Raw genomic sequence first — 19,945 nt, 5'->3', positions numbered from 1 at the left:
TTTTTTTTTGCGAAATGCACTGAATTGAGTCAGCTGCGACAGTGAAGACATTTGTTTTTGTCAGTCCCTGCACTTTCACACTCTAGAAGAAAGATGGTGGCAAGAAAACAAAATAATCTAGATGTATACTTTTAAGGAGGACATTTTGCTTAAATAAATGCTACAGTTTTGTGCATCCTAGGGGAATGTTTTGGAGATAAATCAATAGTGTACAATCAGCCACAGGTGTGTGTGTGTGTTTGCACCACACGTAATCGGCGAGAGCCATCAAAGTTATCATCTGTGATATCAGCAGCTGCTCCACCTCACAGTTCACCTGGTACTTTAAGAAGCTCCACAAGCCAGCTACACGACTCACCGATAGGTGTTCAATGTTTACCTCCCAAAGTGGAGCAGTTATGTAGTTTATTATCATGATAATGATGCATGTTTATTCAACTGTATAGTTGTAGAGTCCAGAACCAGCCTGGCCAATACTGGGATACACGTTTTGACAAGACCGGTTTCAATAAGGATGCTGTATTGCTTATTTTCTTTCTTTTTTTTTTAGTTGATTCACAAACTACCAATAATATAGGGAAATTGCACCACATTAGAAAGCAACATTCACATTGCAGATTTTCATTTTTAATGTCTGTTCTGATTCAGTTGTAGTGGATTTCCTTTTCCCAGAAACCTTTGCTGTGTGGCTGGAGCTCTTTAGTTACCCCCCCCCCTCCCCCAAAAGGTTCTCTGTGTGTTTGTAATGATGTGATGGGCGCCTGTGGTGTCTTCACAAAGCAGCTCGTTTAATTTGTTCTAATTGTTCAGGTGCGACCGTTGAAGTGGCGTTCAGAATGGAAGCACATGTGGGGGGAAAAAAATGCATAGATTGTCACAGGAGAGGCGGAAATCAAGGGCCGGCCGGCAACAATTCGCCGCGGGCGGCGTGAATCGAGGCAAAGATGAGCGTCGCAACTTTAGCGAGAAGTTCTGATTTTCCTGAAATATTTGCCTCCGCTGCTTGCAGACACGATAAAAAGAAGCCTGAGGTGAAATGACTACAATTTGATATATGGTTGATGATGCCCGTTGATGTTATTTTCTCAGCAGCGATGCCTTTTCCACAGTTCAGTGTGGTACTTAAATCCAGGTGATTTGCAGGTGTGGGCGTCAGCGCGCTGCCCTCTCAGTGCTGTTAGTCTCTGACTCATCACCAGGCCGGGCCATCATCCTCATGCTTAGCTTAAGCCCAGCTGTCTCACTGCTTGATCACGCCGCGGTTACCACACATGGCGTTACTCGGCTCTACGGCGCACAAGTAGGCGACCCGCACCACACACAGTTTTGTGTTGGATTAGATAAGTGCGAATGGACAGGCGTCCTCAAAGATGCCGGCGGTCCATTTGGATCCGAGCTGAAAGACGCGTTTAGACGACGTAAGGAGCAAAAAAACAGACTTGTTTAGCTCCGGTGCGTGTGTCACTTTCTGCACCAGGAAAAGCAGATTTCACTTCCTCTGTGACTCAGAGTCGCTGCAGCTCACTTGGAGCAGAAGTGTACAATTTATGCAGGAAGCCTGCTTGACGAGTCGTTTAAAGTCGAGGGCCAAATGCCACATTTGGACAAGTCTGTAGGGTCTCTTTTATGTGATATCTAGCTCTATTAAGTGTTTTTATTGATGTTTTAATCTGTGAAAGGAAAGAAAAGGATTCACACATCTCTTTAGATGAACTCCGTGTGCTTTAATAATGCATGACAAGGTGGAAAAAGGCAAGTATAAAGCACGCAACAGGCATAAAAATGTCCAGTTTTATCAACTTGTTTGCGATAAAAGAACCGCGTAAACAAAAAAAAATCACTTAAGAGAGGGTTGTCTTCTAGATGGATGTAATGTTCTGCATATTTGTAGCTTTAATTCAATTTAGGATGAAGTAGCACTCTGTTATGTTGGATGATCATGTGATATTCCTCCTGCTTATTATTATTTTTTTCATATTGGAAGCTGTTGGTGAATTTATAATGTCTGCTTGGCTTCTTTTCCCCCGGTGGAGTTTGGGGGTCACGGAGATATTCTCAGTAATGTGAATGTAGGCCAAGTTCTTTTTTTCCACACAGTACAAAATACTGAAGTGACCCCCAAGCTTTACTGTAGTTCCTTATTGGGATACAATGTACCTGTGTTTGCTTCTTGATTTCTATTTTAAGGTCATTAAGGTAGAGTTGAAAAGAAATCATTGAAAACGGCACATCTTTGTGTTTTTGACTGTTGTGGTTGAACAAAACAAGATATTTGAAGAAGTCACCTTGGGCTGTTTTTGTGTTGGATATCTCACAGTTACTCATACATTTAATAAGCAGATTGGAGCCATACATTTGGTTCTCCACGGTTAGTTTTCTCAGCTGCATATATTCGTATCTGTTGTCTTTTTTTCCCACTTGTTGCCGTTTCTTGAACAAATCTGAGATGGTGCTGAATTAAGAAAAACAACAAACGCAATCAATTTAAATTATGTTAGAAATGCATTTAGAGCTGAACAACTGGTCTATTTATCCACTAGTTGATTGGCAGAAAATTAATCTGCAACTGTTTTGCCAATCATATTAATAATTAAATGTATTTAAAGCAAAACAGCCAAAGATTCCCTCGCTCCTGCAGCTCAGTTGTGAGAATGTGTTGCTTCCCTTCGTCTTGTGTGATTAGTACAGAGTATATTTGGGTTTTGGACTGTTTTGGCTGTGGTAAGTAGTAGTTATGGAGGATGGATGTACAGGCATTTCATGTTGAGACACACGCATATCCAAGGGTAGTAGTGCAGCAGCTGAGGAGGCTATTTATAGGCACATCTGTGGTTTTGGAGAAAGTGGAAGAGGAAGACCTCACTGTGCTGCTCACGGACGGTAAAACCCCCTTCTGTACCTGTACGTGCAGCCAATGAGCAGAGAGGAATACAAACCCATGTACAATGTTGTATAATTCAACACACGACGTTGTCTTTAAGTCCTAGAAAGAGTCTTTGTCAGATAAAGGACTTTGTAGATAATAAAACGTCTTGAATGTCATTGACCAAAGTCATTCCTCTTTCCCGGTGTAGGCAATAATACGTTATTTTTTTATGACTCATTGTCGGCTGCTTTATAATAATTCTCGCCCACATTGTGCCAACTTGGCTTTCCTTCGTATGTTCATAGGTGCTGTAATGATTAGACAATTCATTCATGGTCAATCATCACAATCAATTAAAGTGTGATTTGTGGTTTTGTAGCAAACCTCGATTATTTTGTCTGGCCAACAGGCCTTACACCCAAAGACACACTTTCTTTACACAGCTCTCTGTGGACGACCGTCAACAACAACAACAACGCACCAGAATGGAGGCATGAAGGAATTCACTTACATCATTATTGAGTTACAATGCACTTGCAGAAGCTCTAGTGTGCTTGTGATGCATAGCTGGAATTGCATGGAGCACTTGGGTTTTCCTTTCTGTTGCTATCGGTAACAAGGCCAGCAGGACAAAGTGGAATGAATCATCAGATGTTATTAATCCAAGTCGTGACAAAGAGAAAACATGCACCAAAAGGCTTCTCATTCGGGAGTCAAGCCTGTATCATAAGATACATATTGTATATAAGCTAATGGTGTGGTTTTTTTGTGTGTGATGGAGATGGAGGGCAGTCGGGTGCAGGGGAGGTGATTTGGGGCCCAGGGTAGATGAGGGCATGTTGGGGAGTGTTTTCAGGAAGCGATGGGGAGGGTCCTGATTGTCCATGCTCTCGCGCTTCACTTGCTAACTGGAGCGTGTGGGTGCATGGAGTTCAGGAGGACCCCCGCAGTCCCTTAGCTGTCAGTTAACAAAGGCTCCAAGCAGCCCCCTCCAACCTCCTTCAGTACCACCAACACAATGTTATTTTAATATACTTCTCATATATATTTTGAGAGTTCTCTCAATGTTCTCCGTCGTTTCTCCGAAGTTAAAATTCAGAGCTGAGCTGTACTCGCCTTTTGCAGAGAGAGTGAAGCATGGCGGCTCTAAACGGATCGGAAGATGAGGTATCGCAGTGCGTCCTCCCGTCCGCTTTCATGTGAATAAGTATTTATCACCACAAGTTATCAGGTTGACTTGTGGCGAGGTGAAGCGTGAGGTCTTAAGTGCTGCTTTTAAACTGAAGACCTCCATTGCCTGCAGCGATTTTATGCTACGCCACAAGCCTCCTATCCCACCTGTGTTTGTCACCCTGCATATACTGTATGTAATGTGTATATGAGCGAGATGCTTGTGTGTAACGGTAATCTCAGACTCTCTGTGCGGCGCCCCCTCCATATGGCCCTGCTGCTGTCTGTCTGAGAGGAGCGGGGTCTTTGTCTCGGCGTGAGGGGTGGGTGCCCTGCGTGTCTGGGTGGAGCTGGGGGGGGGGCGGGCTGAAGGATAATTGGAGGTCATTGTTTCGCCAGCCCCTTGTTGACCCATGTAGGTCAGGGGCCAGAGTTACGGATCAATCAAACCGCTTCTGGGCATCTCCGAGGCCTTTTTTCGGTGCATTCAAGCAAGTGTCGCTGACGAGATGGTTTGCAACAAGCTTGGCGTTACGCCGTGCACGTGCATCATTTAAAAACCTGACGTTTGATGCAAAGATGAGCGCTCGCACTCTCACTGTCGCCACCTTTTGGTTCACATTCACAATGAATGGCAAACATGATCCATTTGAAGTATCTTTCTTTAATGGCGAAGGGGAAAAAACTGACCAGTGTTGTATGAATTCAACATTTAAGATGCAAAGGAGTGTTCAATGTCAACAGCAGCAGCTATTTTGTATTAGCAGGGTAAGGATAGGTGTAAAATATCAGGGTCCCCGGCCCACCTAAATGGAACAGGGCCCTACTTAATGTTATTAATTACACCGGCTGCTGTGAAAAGGGCCAATGTCAGTCAAAGCCCTTAAACGCTAGATTTAGGGTTCCCATAACTGCAGTTACAACCATTCTTTCACTTGTATCCTCAAAGACGGCTGTAATTCACAAAAAACCCCTCTTCCCTTCTCTCTCCAGGCCCGCCCGCCCCTCCTCCCTCTCTGTTCCAGCCTCCGCGGCGTCCCGGCCTCGGCACGGTGGGGAAACCCATCCGGCTCCTTGCCAACCACTTCCAGGTGCAGATTCCCAAGATTGATGTCTATCACTATGATATCGACATCAAGCCTGAGAAACGGCCTCGGAGGGTCAACAGGTAAATCGCCTCATGAGGACGGGGACGTTTTGTTGGAATGCCAATTGCATTTGTGGCTTTTATAACAATAGGTAGAACAAGGAAAAAGAAGCATTTTTGTGTTTTTGAAGAAATATGTCACTGGGAAACCTGTGCTGTTGGCTCACTATCCTGCTGTCCCCGTCTTCTAGGGAAGTGGTGGACACCATGGTGCGGCACTTCAAGATGCAGATCTTTGGAGACCGACAGCCGGGCTACGACGGGAAGAGGAACATGTACACAGCACATCCACTGCCAATTGGGAGGGATAGGGTCGGTATACCAAACACATGACCACTGTTTCATCGGAATGTACACACATTTATTTGTCCGTCTTTAAAAAAGCAGCATGTGGATGTTTTTTTTTGACGTGTTGATAAATCAATCGGCTCTAAAATAACTCCCAAAGGGGAGACTTGTTATGTGATCTGTTAATTTATTAGGTGTGAGGCGGGCAGTATGTAAATAGTTGGCTGGATTAGAGTTTCTGGCTTCGACAGGGGAAGGTTGCCAGCTGGATCACCTTAGAAAGTCTGGACCAGTAATGTGAGACCAGCACTCGGACATCTAAGGGAAGATAGAAGCCCAGTCTCCTGACCTGTGAAATCCATGAATGTGAAGTCTGTGTTTGTTCTGTTATCCCTGAGAAAAGGGTAACACTTATTAATGAATACAGATATCAGTATTAATCTGTTTTAGCGGTGTCGAGGTGGTTTAGGGTGACATTTAACTTTTTCCTTAGTTTTTGTGTGTTTTGAAGTCTGCTTACCTGGAAAAAACCTTAAATGCATCCTTAAAAACAAACAGTTATGAATGCTTTCATTAGCATTTCTACCACTTTGATTAGTTGCATCAGAATTAATTACATTTTCCCTTCTTAGTGGCTTCCTGTTTACACCTGATGTCTGTGGCTTTTCTTCCGTAATGTTTTAATGCTGATCTTTTGTTGTTTTTAAGACAAACAGATTGATGTATTCTTTGTGTGTCGCTGTTTATTTCAATCTACTTTTCCCTTGGGTGTTTATTTTTTGCCTTTTATCTCTCCCCATCACCTGTTCGTTAATCCATTTCCCTCCGCTCATGTCTTCCTCTCCCTCCTCCCCATCTTCAGGTGGATCTGGAGGTGACTCTGCCTGGCGAGGGGAAAGATCAGACGTTCAAGGTGTCTTTGCAGTGGGTGTCTGTGGTCAGTCTTCAGATGCTGCTGGAAGCGCTGTCGGGTCACCTCAACGAGGTCCCCGAAGACTCGGTTCAGGCTCTCGATGTGATCACGCGGCATCTGCCTTCCATGAGGTACCGACGCTCGTCACCTCTGCCACCTCACAAACGCACCGCCCACGTCTTTCATTCACATCAGCTGACAGATGTTGCTCTCATCTTTTATTTGTCCGTATTACTTAATTTCCGGTTGCCGTGAACCTTCCCGATCAGATCATGCAAATAAAATCTTCATGAAATGCGTAACCCAGCAGCAGCTTTCAGTAACAACTGAACCACAGGGCACCGCAGTCCTGATTACAGTCGTTTCCGTCTCTCAATGGATTTTCCAAATTCAGTCAACTTTTGTATGGATGTCACATCAAACTCAAATTGAGAAATCGATTCACTGCACACAGATGATTAAAGCTGGGCAGGCCATGTGGTTTTGGCATCATTGGGCATGAATTCCATGATTAACTTTCGGCATATTTGTGACTCGAGTGCTACTTCAGGGCAGCTTTTCTGGAAAAGGGAGGGAAAAAAACAGAATTTGACAATGCAGCTATACGAAGAGAAATTAAGAGGAAAATTGTGATAATATTGTATCCTGTTGCTTAGCAGAATGCTATCTATTAGCAACATTTTTCTTCATCTCTAAAATGCTTCACTGATATGTCAGACCGTCTTTTTTTCCCCATATTTCATCCATTGCAGTGCAAGCAGTTGCCATTGCTGCTTAGTGAAGCTGTTGAATTAGGCTTCCACCCCCTGAAGGGATGTGCACACACATCTGAACAGCCAAAGGGAATGTCCTCTCCCTGAAATGACCTGCGATTGGCCAAAATCTCCCGTCACAGACTCGATATACTAAATCCAAGAGGAACAGCAGAAGTCTTTTTCTGTCGGACCACTTATTATGGATTTTTATGCCCCAGGGCGCCATAATATCCCGTCCAGTGCTATTCTCAGCTTTAAGTACACATTTCCAGACACACTTGTCAGATTTAATACCGTTTTATGTTAATTTGCGAACCTTTGAAACATAAAATGTGTCTCATAAATGGTCCTCCAGTGCTTTCGCTGTCTAATCTGATTCAGAAACCAAAATGTCTCTGATTTATAGTCATGTTTCATGTATATGTCCTTTTAAAATGTTTTACTTTTAGCTGTTGAACCCAAATATTGTCCAGAATACAGAAATGTGGAACTTAATCTGGCTGGTTTATTTGCTTAATTAGACGGTTTGACCCTTTTGTTGATTGAGTCAGTCCATTATTCCACCTCTGTCTTGTGTTCTCAGGTATACTCCTGTGGGGCGTTCGTTTTTCTCCCCTCCGGAGGGCTATTATCATCCTCTGGGTGGAGGCAGGGAGGTGTGGTTTGGTTTTCATCAGTCTGTCCGTCCTGCCATGTGGAACATGATGCTCAATATCGACGGTAAGACCCGAGAATCGGCCTCAGCTCTGATTTGAAAACTGCTTAAATGCATTGTGTGTTGGGCTGATATTTGACTAAATGCATTTGTATACACACACCTGCTGCCATTCTGCTAATTTGGTAGAAAACTTCATTGTTGATCAAGTAATGGTTGCACACATAGAAGAGAGATGGGCAGTTTAATCTAAATCAAGAACTGATAACTTTCTGGAGTTGTAAAATCCCACCTTCATACTATGAAAATGCAAACCAGTGTCATGGCATCTTGATATGCTTTTAAATATTACTTTAATTGAACTTCAGCAATTGTATTCCGGTGTCTCTACCCAAACAATGCATCCTTTTTTTTTCATATTTAATTTTATTTGTAAAAAACTGATTTCACAAGGCATTTTGGTACTAAAAGAAGTTCCTAAACCTATGTGACGGGGGAGTTGAGGTGTCTACTTGACACCAAAACACCGTCTTACTCTGAGATATTGTCATATAAAATAACGTTAATTTTGGCTGCATGAATGTGCTGTTAAATGCTGCATCTCCACTCCCCAATTCTCCACTTTTAATCCAGACACTGCCGTGGACTCGCTGAGTAATGTCATGTCTGTTCTACCCCTCAGTGTCGGCCACCGCTTTCTACCGCGCCCAGCCTGTGATCGAGTTCATGTGCGAGGTGCTCGACATACAAAACATCAACGAACAGACCAAACCACTGACGGACTCGCAGCGCGTCAAATTCACCAAGGAAATAAGAGGTGAGCCTATATGCTGTTGTACACACGACTGTATGTGTATCAACAATATTGATGCAGAGATTAAAGATGGGTTCAGGCCTGCATGGTACATGCATGACAGAAGTGAAGAAGCTGCACCCACTCATATAAGCATGCTCTCTACGTCTTTTAATCACTGCAAGAAAATACTGCTATTCCAGACAACTCCAGCCCCCGCTTGTCTTCATTTTTGTTATTGTAAATACACAAAGAACCACCAAATAGCCTTGCAGAAAATAAGGGGATTTTTCAGACGCCCATGAGTTTCATCTGCATCAATTGACTGCAGACACCTCTAAGCTGTGTAAATTCTCCTTCATGGTTTTGTGTTTTGGTCTGAGTTGTGACAAATGTGAAACGTAGATGATACGTAGATGGATTCTAACCTGCTGCATTTAACGTGCCGCTGTCACTTTTCTTTGTTGTATGTTTTTCAACAGGCTTGAAAGTTGAGGTCACACACTGTGGTCAAATGAAGAGGAAGTACCGTGTGTGCAACGTAACACGCCGACCTGCCAGCCACCAAACGTAAGTTCCTACGCTCATCAAGACCTTGTTAACATACCTATTTGATCCTTTTTGTGTGTTTTCCCGTATGGACTTGATTTTTTCCATTCATCCACAGGTTCCCCTTACAACTTGAGAACGGTCAAGCCATGGAGTGCACAGTTGCTCAGTATTTCAAGCAGAAGTACAATCTGCAGCTCAAATATCCCCATTTACCATGCCTGCAAGTAGGGCAGGAACAGAAGCACACCTATCTTCCCCTGGAGGTGAGAATCTTTCTGTTGGCGGTGGTTTCCCCTCTTATCTGGTGGTTTAACTAATGAAACCTCCTCCTTGCAGGTCTGTAACATAGTAGCGGGCCAGCGCTGTATCAAGAAGCTGACAGACAACCAGACATCCACCATGATCAAAGCCACAGCGCGCTCAGCCCCCGACAGACAGGAAGAGATCAGCAGACTGGTGAGTGCTGTTTTCCTCCGAGGGCGGGAGGAAGACGAGCAACTTCGCTGACGTTTCCTTGATATTGCTCTATGGACTTGTAGTTTTTCAGTTGTAGCCTCTGACATGAACATAGCATACCCGTACACAGGTATTTTTTGTCAGCATAGCTTTTTAAACGTGCCTTTCATTTACATCCAGACGGCATTTAAAGTCTCGAGTTTTGTAGTCTTGTGACATCAGAGTCGATTTGGACCCCATCAGCTGTCAGTCTGACAACAGATAAGCCTCTGGGGGCAAAGGGCTGGATTTCTGGGCTTCTGGTGAAGCCAGTGTATATCTGGACCTCCTTTTTAAGTGCACTGCTTGTTTACAGTCCGATATTCAGATCTCCAACCTTGAGACGCGAGACTGGACTTCTTGTTTGAGAGACGACGTCTACAATCAGATTATTTCATGACAAACTTGGGGGACTTTTGTTTTCATGTAAATGTGCAGCTACTCGAACACTATATTTAGGATCAGAGGCATCAGATTGCACTGCGGAGGTCGCTGCTATCCAACACTCGCGCTCCGCCGCCAACGTTGCTGGTTCATGTGTGTGTGGCCAAACCTGCCCACTGGCCCTGACAGCGATTGAGTTTTTGTGTGTATTTTCTTTAAAACTTGCTTGTGTGGTTGGAGAATGAATGAAGGAGATTCCAAGATACAAGGAAAGAGAAAAGCGCTGTTTACAAAGATACCTGTGTACATATGGACTAGGCCTCGCATAAACGAGAGAAATCCACGAGACGAGAGAAATCCACGAGACGACTCCTTAACTTGCTCCTCGTTTCCCAGGTCAAAAGTAACAGCATGGTCGGGGGCCCGGACCCTTACCTAAAGGAATTTGGCATTGTGGTTCACAATGACATGACGGAAGTGACGGGGCGTGTTCTCCCAGCGCCCATGCTGCAGTATGGGGGCCGAGTGAGTACGGACACCGGACGGGACTGTGGAAGGGTGAGTACTGGGCAGGGGGGGGTAAACGGCCTGGGATCACACAGGGTCCATAAAATAAGGGTGGAGGACTACAACACCCCATTCAGATGCTATGATTAAACTAAGAGAAGATGAATATTTATGGGTCTTTGTTGGGTAACTGGTTCAGCCTGTGGTCCAGCTATTCCCTTTAAATTCACAGTTCTTCTTCACAGAACAACCGCAGATTGTTGCCCTGAAACGTCTCTTACTGTACGTTACAGTGCCAAGCTTTCATCCCTCAATTGGCTGCCTGAACTATACGTTGGTTAATTTACCCCAAGATCCTGTCGCAACACTCTCCTTCTGAAAGGCTTGGCGACGTGCCTGCTGGGAGATCGAGTCTAATCGGCTTCCAGTCAGAGGCCCTTAAATGCGGACTGAAAGCTTTTCCCATTTTTTTACGTGATCACTCGGTATGAATGAAAGACACACCATTCACTTTAAAAGGGTGTTGGACATACAGTCGCATCATTTACAAAGTATGTACAACATGTTGCCTCTCATGGAGGGTTTATTTTATTGACAGCAACCTGTAATCATTTATTCATGTAGTTTTAAATCATGTCACTTTGAGCCGTCTAATAAGAAGCTCTCTTCTTGGCACACCACTTTCTCAGCTAGTTCATTGTGGTCACTTGTTTCGGAGAATAAAAGCCCCTAATGGCCTTTGGCAAATCTTGTTAACTTAATGGAAAGCCAATGCCCTTTTAAATATGTATTCACAGCCACACTCCAAGCGGGAGCACTTGCCTAATAATGCGTCTTGTAATGGATGCGCTACTGTTGTTTGCCGTCCATGTCAGGACTTCTGATAATCAATGTGTGGGTCAGGCTGTCGTACCTTTCTTATTGGCTCATCTACCCGGGGGGTTGACTAAGAGAGTAGGGACTCTCTCCGCAGAACAAAACCGTGGCCACGCCCAACCAGGGCGTGTGGGACATGAGGGGGAAGCAGTTCTACGCCGGCATCGAGATCAAGGTCTGGGCCGTGGCCTGCTTCGCGCCGCAGAAACAGTGTCGAGAGGACCTGCTCAAGTGAGTCGAGACTGTTGGCTTCATAATGATGCTTGTCCCCGAGAAGAGGCGTGAGAACGTGAGAGAACAAGGCAAACGCTGATGAGCCTTTTAGATATTGTTTTCTCTCAGGCCGTACTAGCAGCGTGACTACAGATTGGAAGTAAACAAAAGTTTAATTACATTCTGGTAACGCAATGACACATGGATTTATAGCTCATGTTATTACTGTTATCCCTCACGCTACTCGTTACTGAGGATACTGATTTTACTGCCCAACACCGCTTGACTCTTCAAGTCTTTAATTACAACCTGCTGTTACAATGGACTTCCTGCTACGTGGAACTTAATCAGTTGTTGCTGCTGATGAGGGTTTAATGCTTTTTTTTTTTAAATAATAGGAGCTTCACTGACCAGCTGCGAAAGATCTCCAAGGACGCCGGGATGCCCATCCAAGGCCAGCCATGTTTCTGTAAATACGCCCAAGGAGCAGACAGCGTGGAGCCCATGTTCAAACACCTCAAGATGTCTTACGTAGGTCTGCAGCTGATCGTGGTCATCCTGCCTGGCAAAACACCAGTCTATGGTAAGAAATTGAAGTTCAGGATGTTCTAGTTATTGTTATTTGGAGGGGCTGCTTGGCCGGCTTTGTGATATTGATCTTGCTCGTCTCTCCGTTTATGTCTGCAGCTGAGGTGAAGCGGGTGGGTGACACCCTCCTTGGCATGGCCACCCAGTGTGTGCAGGTGAAAAACGTAGTGAAAACGTCCCCTCAGACCCTCTCCAACCTGTGCCTCAAGATCAACGCCAAGCTGGGAGGCATCAACAACGTCCTGGTGCCTCATCAGAGGTCAGTGTGGATTTGAGTCACTTTGCGGACCAGATGTCTGGAAGGCTTCTTGGCTTTGGATGTTGTCCAGTGGTCAGATGCTTTCTGAATACAGATAGTCCACCCCTGGTAATCATGTGGTAAAGGGCATTCAATTTGTTGTAATAATCTCGATATTTTTCATAAACATTTTCATGTCAGATTTGTTTTCCTCACAAAATCTTTCTGGTATTCAATTTTCTAAACCACTAAGAAATATGATGCACGAGCCTGTGATACAAAATCTCTCCTTTCTTTAAAAGATAATGATGAAAATTGGTGTGCAGCAGTCAGGAAAATACAATTCTGAAAGTGCAAGATGAGATAATAATGTGTTCTTGTTGTGTGCTGCTCTTGGTTCAGGCCCTCTGTGTTCCAGCAGCCCGTCATCTTCCTGGGTGCGGATGTCACCCATCCTCCAGCGGGCGACGGGAAGAAGCCGTCCATCGCAGCAGTGGTGGGCAGCATGGACGGCCACCCCAGCCGATACTGCGCCACGGTGCGGGTCCAGACATCGAGACAAGACATCTCCCAGGTACCTGTAAGGTGTTGTTTGGTGTGTGTGTGTGTGTGTGTGTGTTTATTGATTAAAGTGACATTCTGATTTTCCGACCTTCTCTGACCCGAGTGGTTATGTTCTTTTGATTTGTCTGCCCAGCCGTCCGTACAATTCACACGTCCACGCTTGGATGAACTGATTAGAATTTGGTGGTCAAAGGTCACCGTGACCTCACACAACACACATTTGGCCGTAACTCATGAATTGATATTCTAATCCTGACAATTTAACACAAATGTCTAATAGGATACGACAACAAGGCCGTAATTCTAGTCTTGTTATCGACTCATAATTTATTTTTACAATCAATCCGCTCTATCCGATGCTGCACCTAATGATGGCTTCTTGATAATTTATTTGATTAGTTAATTACTCTAAGTTTAAATATCAATATATGAAAAATGTATATCAAGGGCAAGAGAAATAATTGACATAATGTAAATATTGTACATTCTGTAAAAGACTGTAAGACTGTCTGTAGCATTGGATACGGCATGGTGTTACCATAACAACAGCATTGCAGAAATGACTTCTTAGATGGGGGGAGATAAAAAAGAAAATTAGATAATTAATTTTAAGAGGCTACTACTGACAGGAGCACCTTCCTCGTGTTGGTAATCCTTACAGGACACGCTGTCGTCTTCTTCTTCTGCTGACAAAGCGCTTCACTCTTGATTTGTACTGCTGTGACTAATTTACACAGCTTACAGAGCACCACGTTGTTGGGTCTCTGTCTAGAATACACTCTTTAAAGGATCGGGGGCTTTTAACAGCAGCTTGTACTCCGGGTTCACCGGGTGTCGCCGTATTTGCGATGCATTGACGCATGTAAATCGGCGTATTGCTGTAACCGCCCTAGTTGTATGTTAGTTTGAATGCATCACTTTGGCGCGGTCTGAATATAAACTGGTGTAAATAATAAAGCATCAGTTTTGATTGTTGTATGTCAAGCTTCTGATTACATTAAGTTTTTTTTGTCGTTTGTTTTTCCACAGTGCGCCACTCCTCCGTCTCATCAGGAGCAACTCTTCAGTCAGGAGGTAATCCAAGACTTGACCAACATGGTGCGAGAGCTGCTCATCCAGTTCTACAAGTCCACGCGCTTCAAGCCCACGCGAATCATTTACTATCGTGGCGGTGTGTCTGAGGGACAAATGAAACAGGTGAGAGCCTTACAGAATATGCAAGACCCGAGTGTCGTATAGTTTACAATGTGTGTGATAATGTGGGTTTTTATGCGTGTTGCTTATATGGATGGAATGTCATAACATCCATTTAAAACGGATGTATTAATGGTGACCAGGCCATAGAAATGACATGCAAAAGTAGTATCTTAAACAATATGTTGCGTAGGACACGTTTCACATGTGTGTGTCCTTTTTCTTTGTGTTTTCAGGTGGCGTGGCCGGAGCTGATAGCCATCAGGAAGGCCTGCATCAGTCTGGAGGAGGACTACAGGCCGGGTATTACCTACATCGTGGTTCAGAAGCGTCACCACACCCGCCTCTTCTGCTCTGACAAAGCTGAGAGGGTAAGTAGGAGTTCACCCTCCTGTGAGGCACCATATTTAATTTGCACAACACTCCATTGTGCCAGTCTTGACAATAATCTTAATGGATCATCTGCTGCAGGTGGGGAAGAGCGGTAACGTCCCAGCAGGCACCACGGTGGACAGCACCATCACACACCCGTCCGAGTTCGACTTCTACCTGTGCAGCCATGCTGGGATTCAGGTAGGGGGGGGTCACACACTTAGTGTCATAGATGAGGATTTAATAACATAAAAAAGCTGTGTGATTGAAATATTCCAACAAGAAAACTAATACATAACATTGTGTTCTATCGGTCCATTTATTTTTTTTAATGGTGTATGAGTTTGATAAATGTGCACAAAAACTAAATTATGGTTACAGCCCATTATTTCAGGGGAAATTGTCATCATGGGTCCAGCAATTTTGCTCTGTGGTTACCATGGTAATTATGCTTAATGACAACTAACGGCCTAAATTTGGATGCTCCCATCAGGCGGTCGGGCCGTTATTTAAAGTGATACGCTACCCACAAGGCTGTAAAATGTGACTTTGTGCACATTACAACATTCCTTTCTCGTCTTCAGTTGGTCAGGAGCGAGGGATGTCATGTTATGAGATTGAATATATCTAATCCAGCCAATTAACATGTTTTGTCCCGCCTTCCCTCAGGGAACCAGTCGTCCGTCCCACTACCACGTCCTGTGGGACGACAACTGCTTCACTGCCGACGAGCTGCAGCTCCTCACCTACCAGCTGTGCCACACATACGTCCGCTGCACGCGCTCCGTCTCCATCCCAGCGCCGGCTTACTACGCCAGGCTAGTGGCTTTCCGAGCCCGCTACCACCTGGTGGACAAAGACCACGACAGGTGAGGCAGCAGGCTTTCTTTCTATGCCTCTTGGACTTGGAGTTTTGTCAAATATTTATGTTTCTAGTTTGAATGAGATGGTTGGACAGAGAATCTCGTCACAAAAAGCATTTGTTTGAGGACCGAGACTAATTCTGTGACCTCACAAAACATGTTTTGGCCCATAACTCGAGAATTCATCTGCTAATGATGACACTTTCACACACATTTTGAACAGACGTGGATGCAAACTGAAACATGACTGCAAGGTCTTTGTGGTTGCGATGTGATACCATTCCCTGACATCCGGGTTTAACCCTGCCTTTCTCTGTCTTGCAGTGCTGAAGGAAGTCACGTGTCGGGCCAGAGTAACGGCCGGGACCCCCAGGCGTTGGCCAAGGCCGTTCAGATCCACTATGATACCCAGCACACCATGTACTTCGCCTGAGCTAGCGAGCATGTCAGCCAGTCCACCCGCGGATTCCCTTTCTTCTGTCTTTGTATCTCTTATTTGCCAGTCTCTCTCTTTCTTCTCCCACATCTCACTCTCTTTGTAGTCTTGTCTCTTTTTTTTTTTTTTTTTTCTCTCTCTCTTCACACTCACTCTACATTTTCTGAATCTGCACCAAAGCGGCTCTTGGACAAGGGGAATCTGCTGTGTCTCAATATGTCCAGCAGGTTTTTAAAATTTTTATTTCAAGGAACAATCTCCAACCAGCGTTCCCAATCGAGCCGCCTCTCAAACCAGCAATCCAGCACTGCAGAAACCCTTAAAGGGTTTCCGGTGCACAAAAGGAAAAAAAAAACGATGAAAAAAAAGACAAAAAAAAACAAAAAAACAAACCAAACCATACACACACATACTACAAGTTGAGCCATTATTTTGAGTGTGTTTTTTGTTTTCTATTTGAATGTCTGCACTCTTGTGTTTGTAAGTATACACTGAGCAAGGGAGTGGACTGGCACAGTGAGTGTCGGTCAGCGCAGCTCTTTAGCTCTCCCAGCTAAGCAGGACTCTTATCTACTTTTACCTCAAAGCCCCTTTGGGCAAAAATCTGTCACAAGGTCTTGGGTTTATCGGGTGGTTGGGAGGGAACTCTACATGAAAAGAGATGGAGGGGAGTCGACCTTTTGAGAATGATATATATATTTTTTTCCTTTTTATGAGCGTGTGTTTTAACCTCTTCTCCTTTTACAGTCTTTAACAAGCGAGGTGACCTGGGTGTCCATGCCCATTACTATTTCTCCCATCTTGGCAAAGAATACGCAAGTCTGTATGCATGCGAGTGCGTTTGTGTTTGTGTGTGTGCATCTCTGTATATACATGTACTGCTGTATGAGAGTGTGTTAGTGCGTGTGTGTGGGTGTGTGTTTCATGGCAGGCCACTGAATTGTAAAGGGAAATCAAGGAGGTAACTGCTGTAAATGCCTCAGATTTGTTTTTATATTCACACATACAGTACATATAAGCATATATTTACATCTATAGAGCAACTTTGAGACATATGACTTAAAAACAGGCCTCATAGAGGCTGGTGTGGGTATTTGTAGCAGTCCTGGGTCACTTGTTAATTGAAATGCTTGGAGTTACATTTTTAAACGGGTGGGATTTGCACCTTTTTGGGAGCCAGCTGCTCCTCTTGTGCCTCAAAACATCGTTTTTAATCCCAGAAAAAAAAAGGCGACTTAAATCCATTTCAAGTAGTGAGTGCAGTCGGGTCCGACTGTAGCAGTGGTAACCGTGGTAACCGTGGTAACCGTGGTCTTGGCTCAGCATTGGGACCTGTTGAACGGCTGAAGGCATTAAACGCAGAGGGATGGCCCTTATCAGCCTCGCTGTCTGTGTGAAAAGCAGATCTTATTTTTTCTTTGGACCTGATTATCTGAAAGATTATATGATGACACTGCTGGACGTTGCTTTTCTTTCTTTTTGTTTTGTTGTTGTTGTTGTTTTTATAGAACTAGTATCAAGGGCCGGAAACCAACGTAGTTTTTTTGAGGTCGCCTTTGCTAATATTGGCCAATTCATTGCACTGACCCGGGACGCTAGGCAAGCAACAGAGGGCACTCTCAATCTCTCTTACCTTTATGCATTTATACATACGAATCAACAAAGCAGATTTGTAAAAGTTTAATATAAGATGTTTTGTGGTTATCTTAAAAAAAAAGAAACTGTTTAGAATTAGTAGTTTACCATGGATGTTGTCGTTGTTATCGTTGTTGTCAATGTTGTTGCTATCGTGATGAAATTTTATGGTCGGCAGCAAAGCCAGTTATATAGTTACTAGTGTGACTTCAGGAATAGACTTGAGTTTTGGAGCTACAGGTTTAGGGGGTAGAGCTTTGGGATGGAAATTCTTTTGGTAGGATTCTGGTTTAACGGTGAGAAGAAGAAGAAGTAGGCCCCAGAATGGACAAATTCATGCTTCCTCTGTAGGTTTGAGGTATCGTGTAGCACTCCGACTGGTTTAAAAAAAAAAGCTCTGCCGCTGTGTGTGTGTTTATCACTCAGCTGGCATCGGTTGGTTTGGATCAGATAGATGGAGACAATCGGGGATTGTAATCGGACTGAACCTAGATTAAGGGATTTGTTTCAAAAAGCGGTTTGCGATAGGCAATGAGTTGAATTTTTAGACTTTTTAAAAAAACGGTTTCTATTACTCTGTGTGTATTTGAAGTATACCCACCTTAAACTCAGCTATTTGACGGTGTTTGTTTCATATTTTTATGCATTTTTAACACTGGATTAATTGACAATAAGCATTAGCACTGCCCTTGGAACCCCCCCCCCCTCTGTACAATAACTGTCATCAGCAAAAAGGTGCCCCCTGGTGGTGTGATTGGATAAAGCAGTCGGCGTGCACGCCTCATCAGGGGGGACAGCTCAGTGTAAACTCTTTTGTAATAAACCACCCGTAAAGCAGCAGGTTTACTATGAATGAGTTTGAGCACCTGCCTGTTGAAGGCGTGGGCGTTGGCGTCGGACGGGAGCAGAGAAGCAGGGGAATCAGGAGGGGCACGCCGGGGAAGGTAGGGGGGGTTGTTAGGAAGGTGTCGTCCAGGCATTGCATGCAATAAGTTTAACTTTTGTTTTAAAGGGGGGCAGTTTTTAAAACGTGCACTAGTCTTACCAAGCCAAGTGGGCTGTGATTGAATATTCATCTGGCATCTGTAATGGGGGGGATGATTTGATGTTTTAAATCCTTGACAATATTCAAACATTAAACTCCAGTCAGATAAATGACCGTCACTCCCTGTTTGTAACGCATTGCAAAGCAATATTAACCCAGTTCTCGTTTTCAAATGTGGAAAAACAAAGCTATAATTCTACTCATTGTGGTTGTTGGTCTCTCACTATTGTGTATCTGTACTTTTTTTTATTTTATTTTTTTAAATATTCTTTTGTTTATTTTATTTGCTCGTATCAATCAGTGGGAATGTGCATTTGGTGGAATAGTTGAGTAGGCTTTAGACAATTTTCTTTAAAGTAACAAAATGTAGACTTTGCTCGCCTGCATGCCAGAGTATTGTCCTCCTTTAAATAAAAAAAAAAAAAAAAAAAAAATCTTTTGGAATCATATTTATTATGAGAAAGAAAAAAATAAATATAAACGCTTTTTTTTTCAGGGGGGGTAATTGTGTATCAATTTAGTGGGTTTTAGGCTAGCAATATTTGTCGAGTCTCTCTTAAGATGCATTTTAAAGATTCCTACACAAATGTCAGTGATTTTGGGGAGGTACAGGCTGTTTTCTGAGGGGAGGGGGCCCAGCTCTTTGCGTCCGGTTCAAATTCAAACGAGGTACTTTCTTCAAAAGTGGACCCGTTAAAGAGCGAACCCCCTCTCCTGTTTGCCAGGTTCTCCTCGTTCCTAGTTTGTACCCGTGGCCACGCCTCTTCTTAGGTGGTCCCTCCTGTCTCTATGGCAACTCTGCTGACCCCTCACAAATGCACTTCCTCTTTGCTTGGGGTCCCCATGGCATCAAGGGAGCAGGATTACCTCTTTTTAACCTTTTTAAAAAAAGATCCATAATTCTTTCTGTGCCCCGATAGAGAGAGCATGAATTATTTTTAAATTCCTCTCACTTTGATATATTGTTATATCTTAACGGATTTGTAATTTGACATTGTGTATTGTGTATTTTAATTTTGTTTTCCCTCTTCGGTTCCTTTGTTTTGGGGTTTGTTATAGCTCTGCTCTTGTTTATTTCTCTTTTTTTTTTTTTCTGCTAGTGGTCTCTGAAGCTGTGTGTGGTTGTCTGATAGCAATAGAATCACAGAATTGGAACGCTCCACTTCTGTGAATGGGACGCTCCGATTCTGTGAATGAACAGAACCCTTCCTGACCGTTGTAATGGGGCGGGGCGTGTTCTAGCCCCGCCCCTCCAGCAGAGGGCCATTCACTTGCTGTTATTGCTATTTTGTGACATGTTCAAATACACTTTTATTTTTCTTTTTTTTTTAGCCTGCAGGGAATTCTTGTGTTAATGTGCAAAGTAATAAATTGGTATTTTATGCCTATAACATAA

The 19,945-nt window shown here is 43.8% G+C and overlaps 1 protein-coding gene across 5 annotated transcripts in view; it reads left to right on the top strand.

Moving 5' to 3' along the window:
- ago4 (argonaute RISC component 4) overlaps positions 1–19,945 on the top strand; it is a 21,058-nt gene extending 1,113 nt beyond the window's left edge. The window contains exons 2-19 of one of the 5 annotated variants that reach the window (XM_084032648.1): positions 5,030–5,204; positions 5,375–5,495; positions 6,334–6,515; positions 7,723–7,859; positions 8,477–8,611; positions 9,070–9,157; positions 9,255–9,402; positions 9,476–9,595; positions 10,415–10,576; positions 11,484–11,632; positions 12,013–12,197; positions 12,302–12,461; positions 12,843–13,014; positions 14,034–14,201; positions 14,435–14,569; positions 14,670–14,771; positions 15,240–15,439; positions 15,758–19,945. In XM_084032648.1, coding sequence (XP_083888774.1) covers positions 5,030–5,204; positions 5,375–5,495; positions 6,334–6,515; positions 7,723–7,859; positions 8,477–8,611; positions 9,070–9,157; positions 9,255–9,402; positions 9,476–9,595; positions 10,415–10,576; positions 11,484–11,632; positions 12,013–12,197; positions 12,302–12,461; positions 12,843–13,014; positions 14,034–14,201; positions 14,435–14,569; positions 14,670–14,771; positions 15,240–15,439; positions 15,758–15,866 — 2,648 coding nt within the window. In that variant the 3' untranslated portion in view covers positions 15,867–19,945. Of the gene's footprint in view, positions 1–5,029; positions 5,205–5,374; positions 5,496–6,333; positions 6,516–7,722; positions 7,860–8,476; positions 8,612–9,069; positions 9,158–9,254; positions 9,403–9,475; positions 9,596–10,414; positions 10,577–11,483; positions 11,633–12,012; positions 12,198–12,301; positions 12,462–12,842; positions 13,015–14,033; positions 14,202–14,434; positions 14,570–14,669; positions 14,772–15,239; positions 15,440–15,757 lie in introns of those variants that run through there. The other 4 variants (XM_084032647.1, XM_084032645.1, XM_084032646.1 and 1 more) reach the window with 4 other exon arrangements.

The sequence above is a fragment of the Eutrigla gurnardus genome (assembly GCF_963514095.1).
Source record: "Eutrigla gurnardus genome assembly, chromosome: 17".
Classification (NCBI taxonomy): domain Eukaryota; kingdom Metazoa; phylum Chordata; class Actinopteri; order Perciformes; family Triglidae; genus Eutrigla; species Eutrigla gurnardus.
This window is presented reverse-complemented; position numbering and strand designations above follow the sequence as displayed.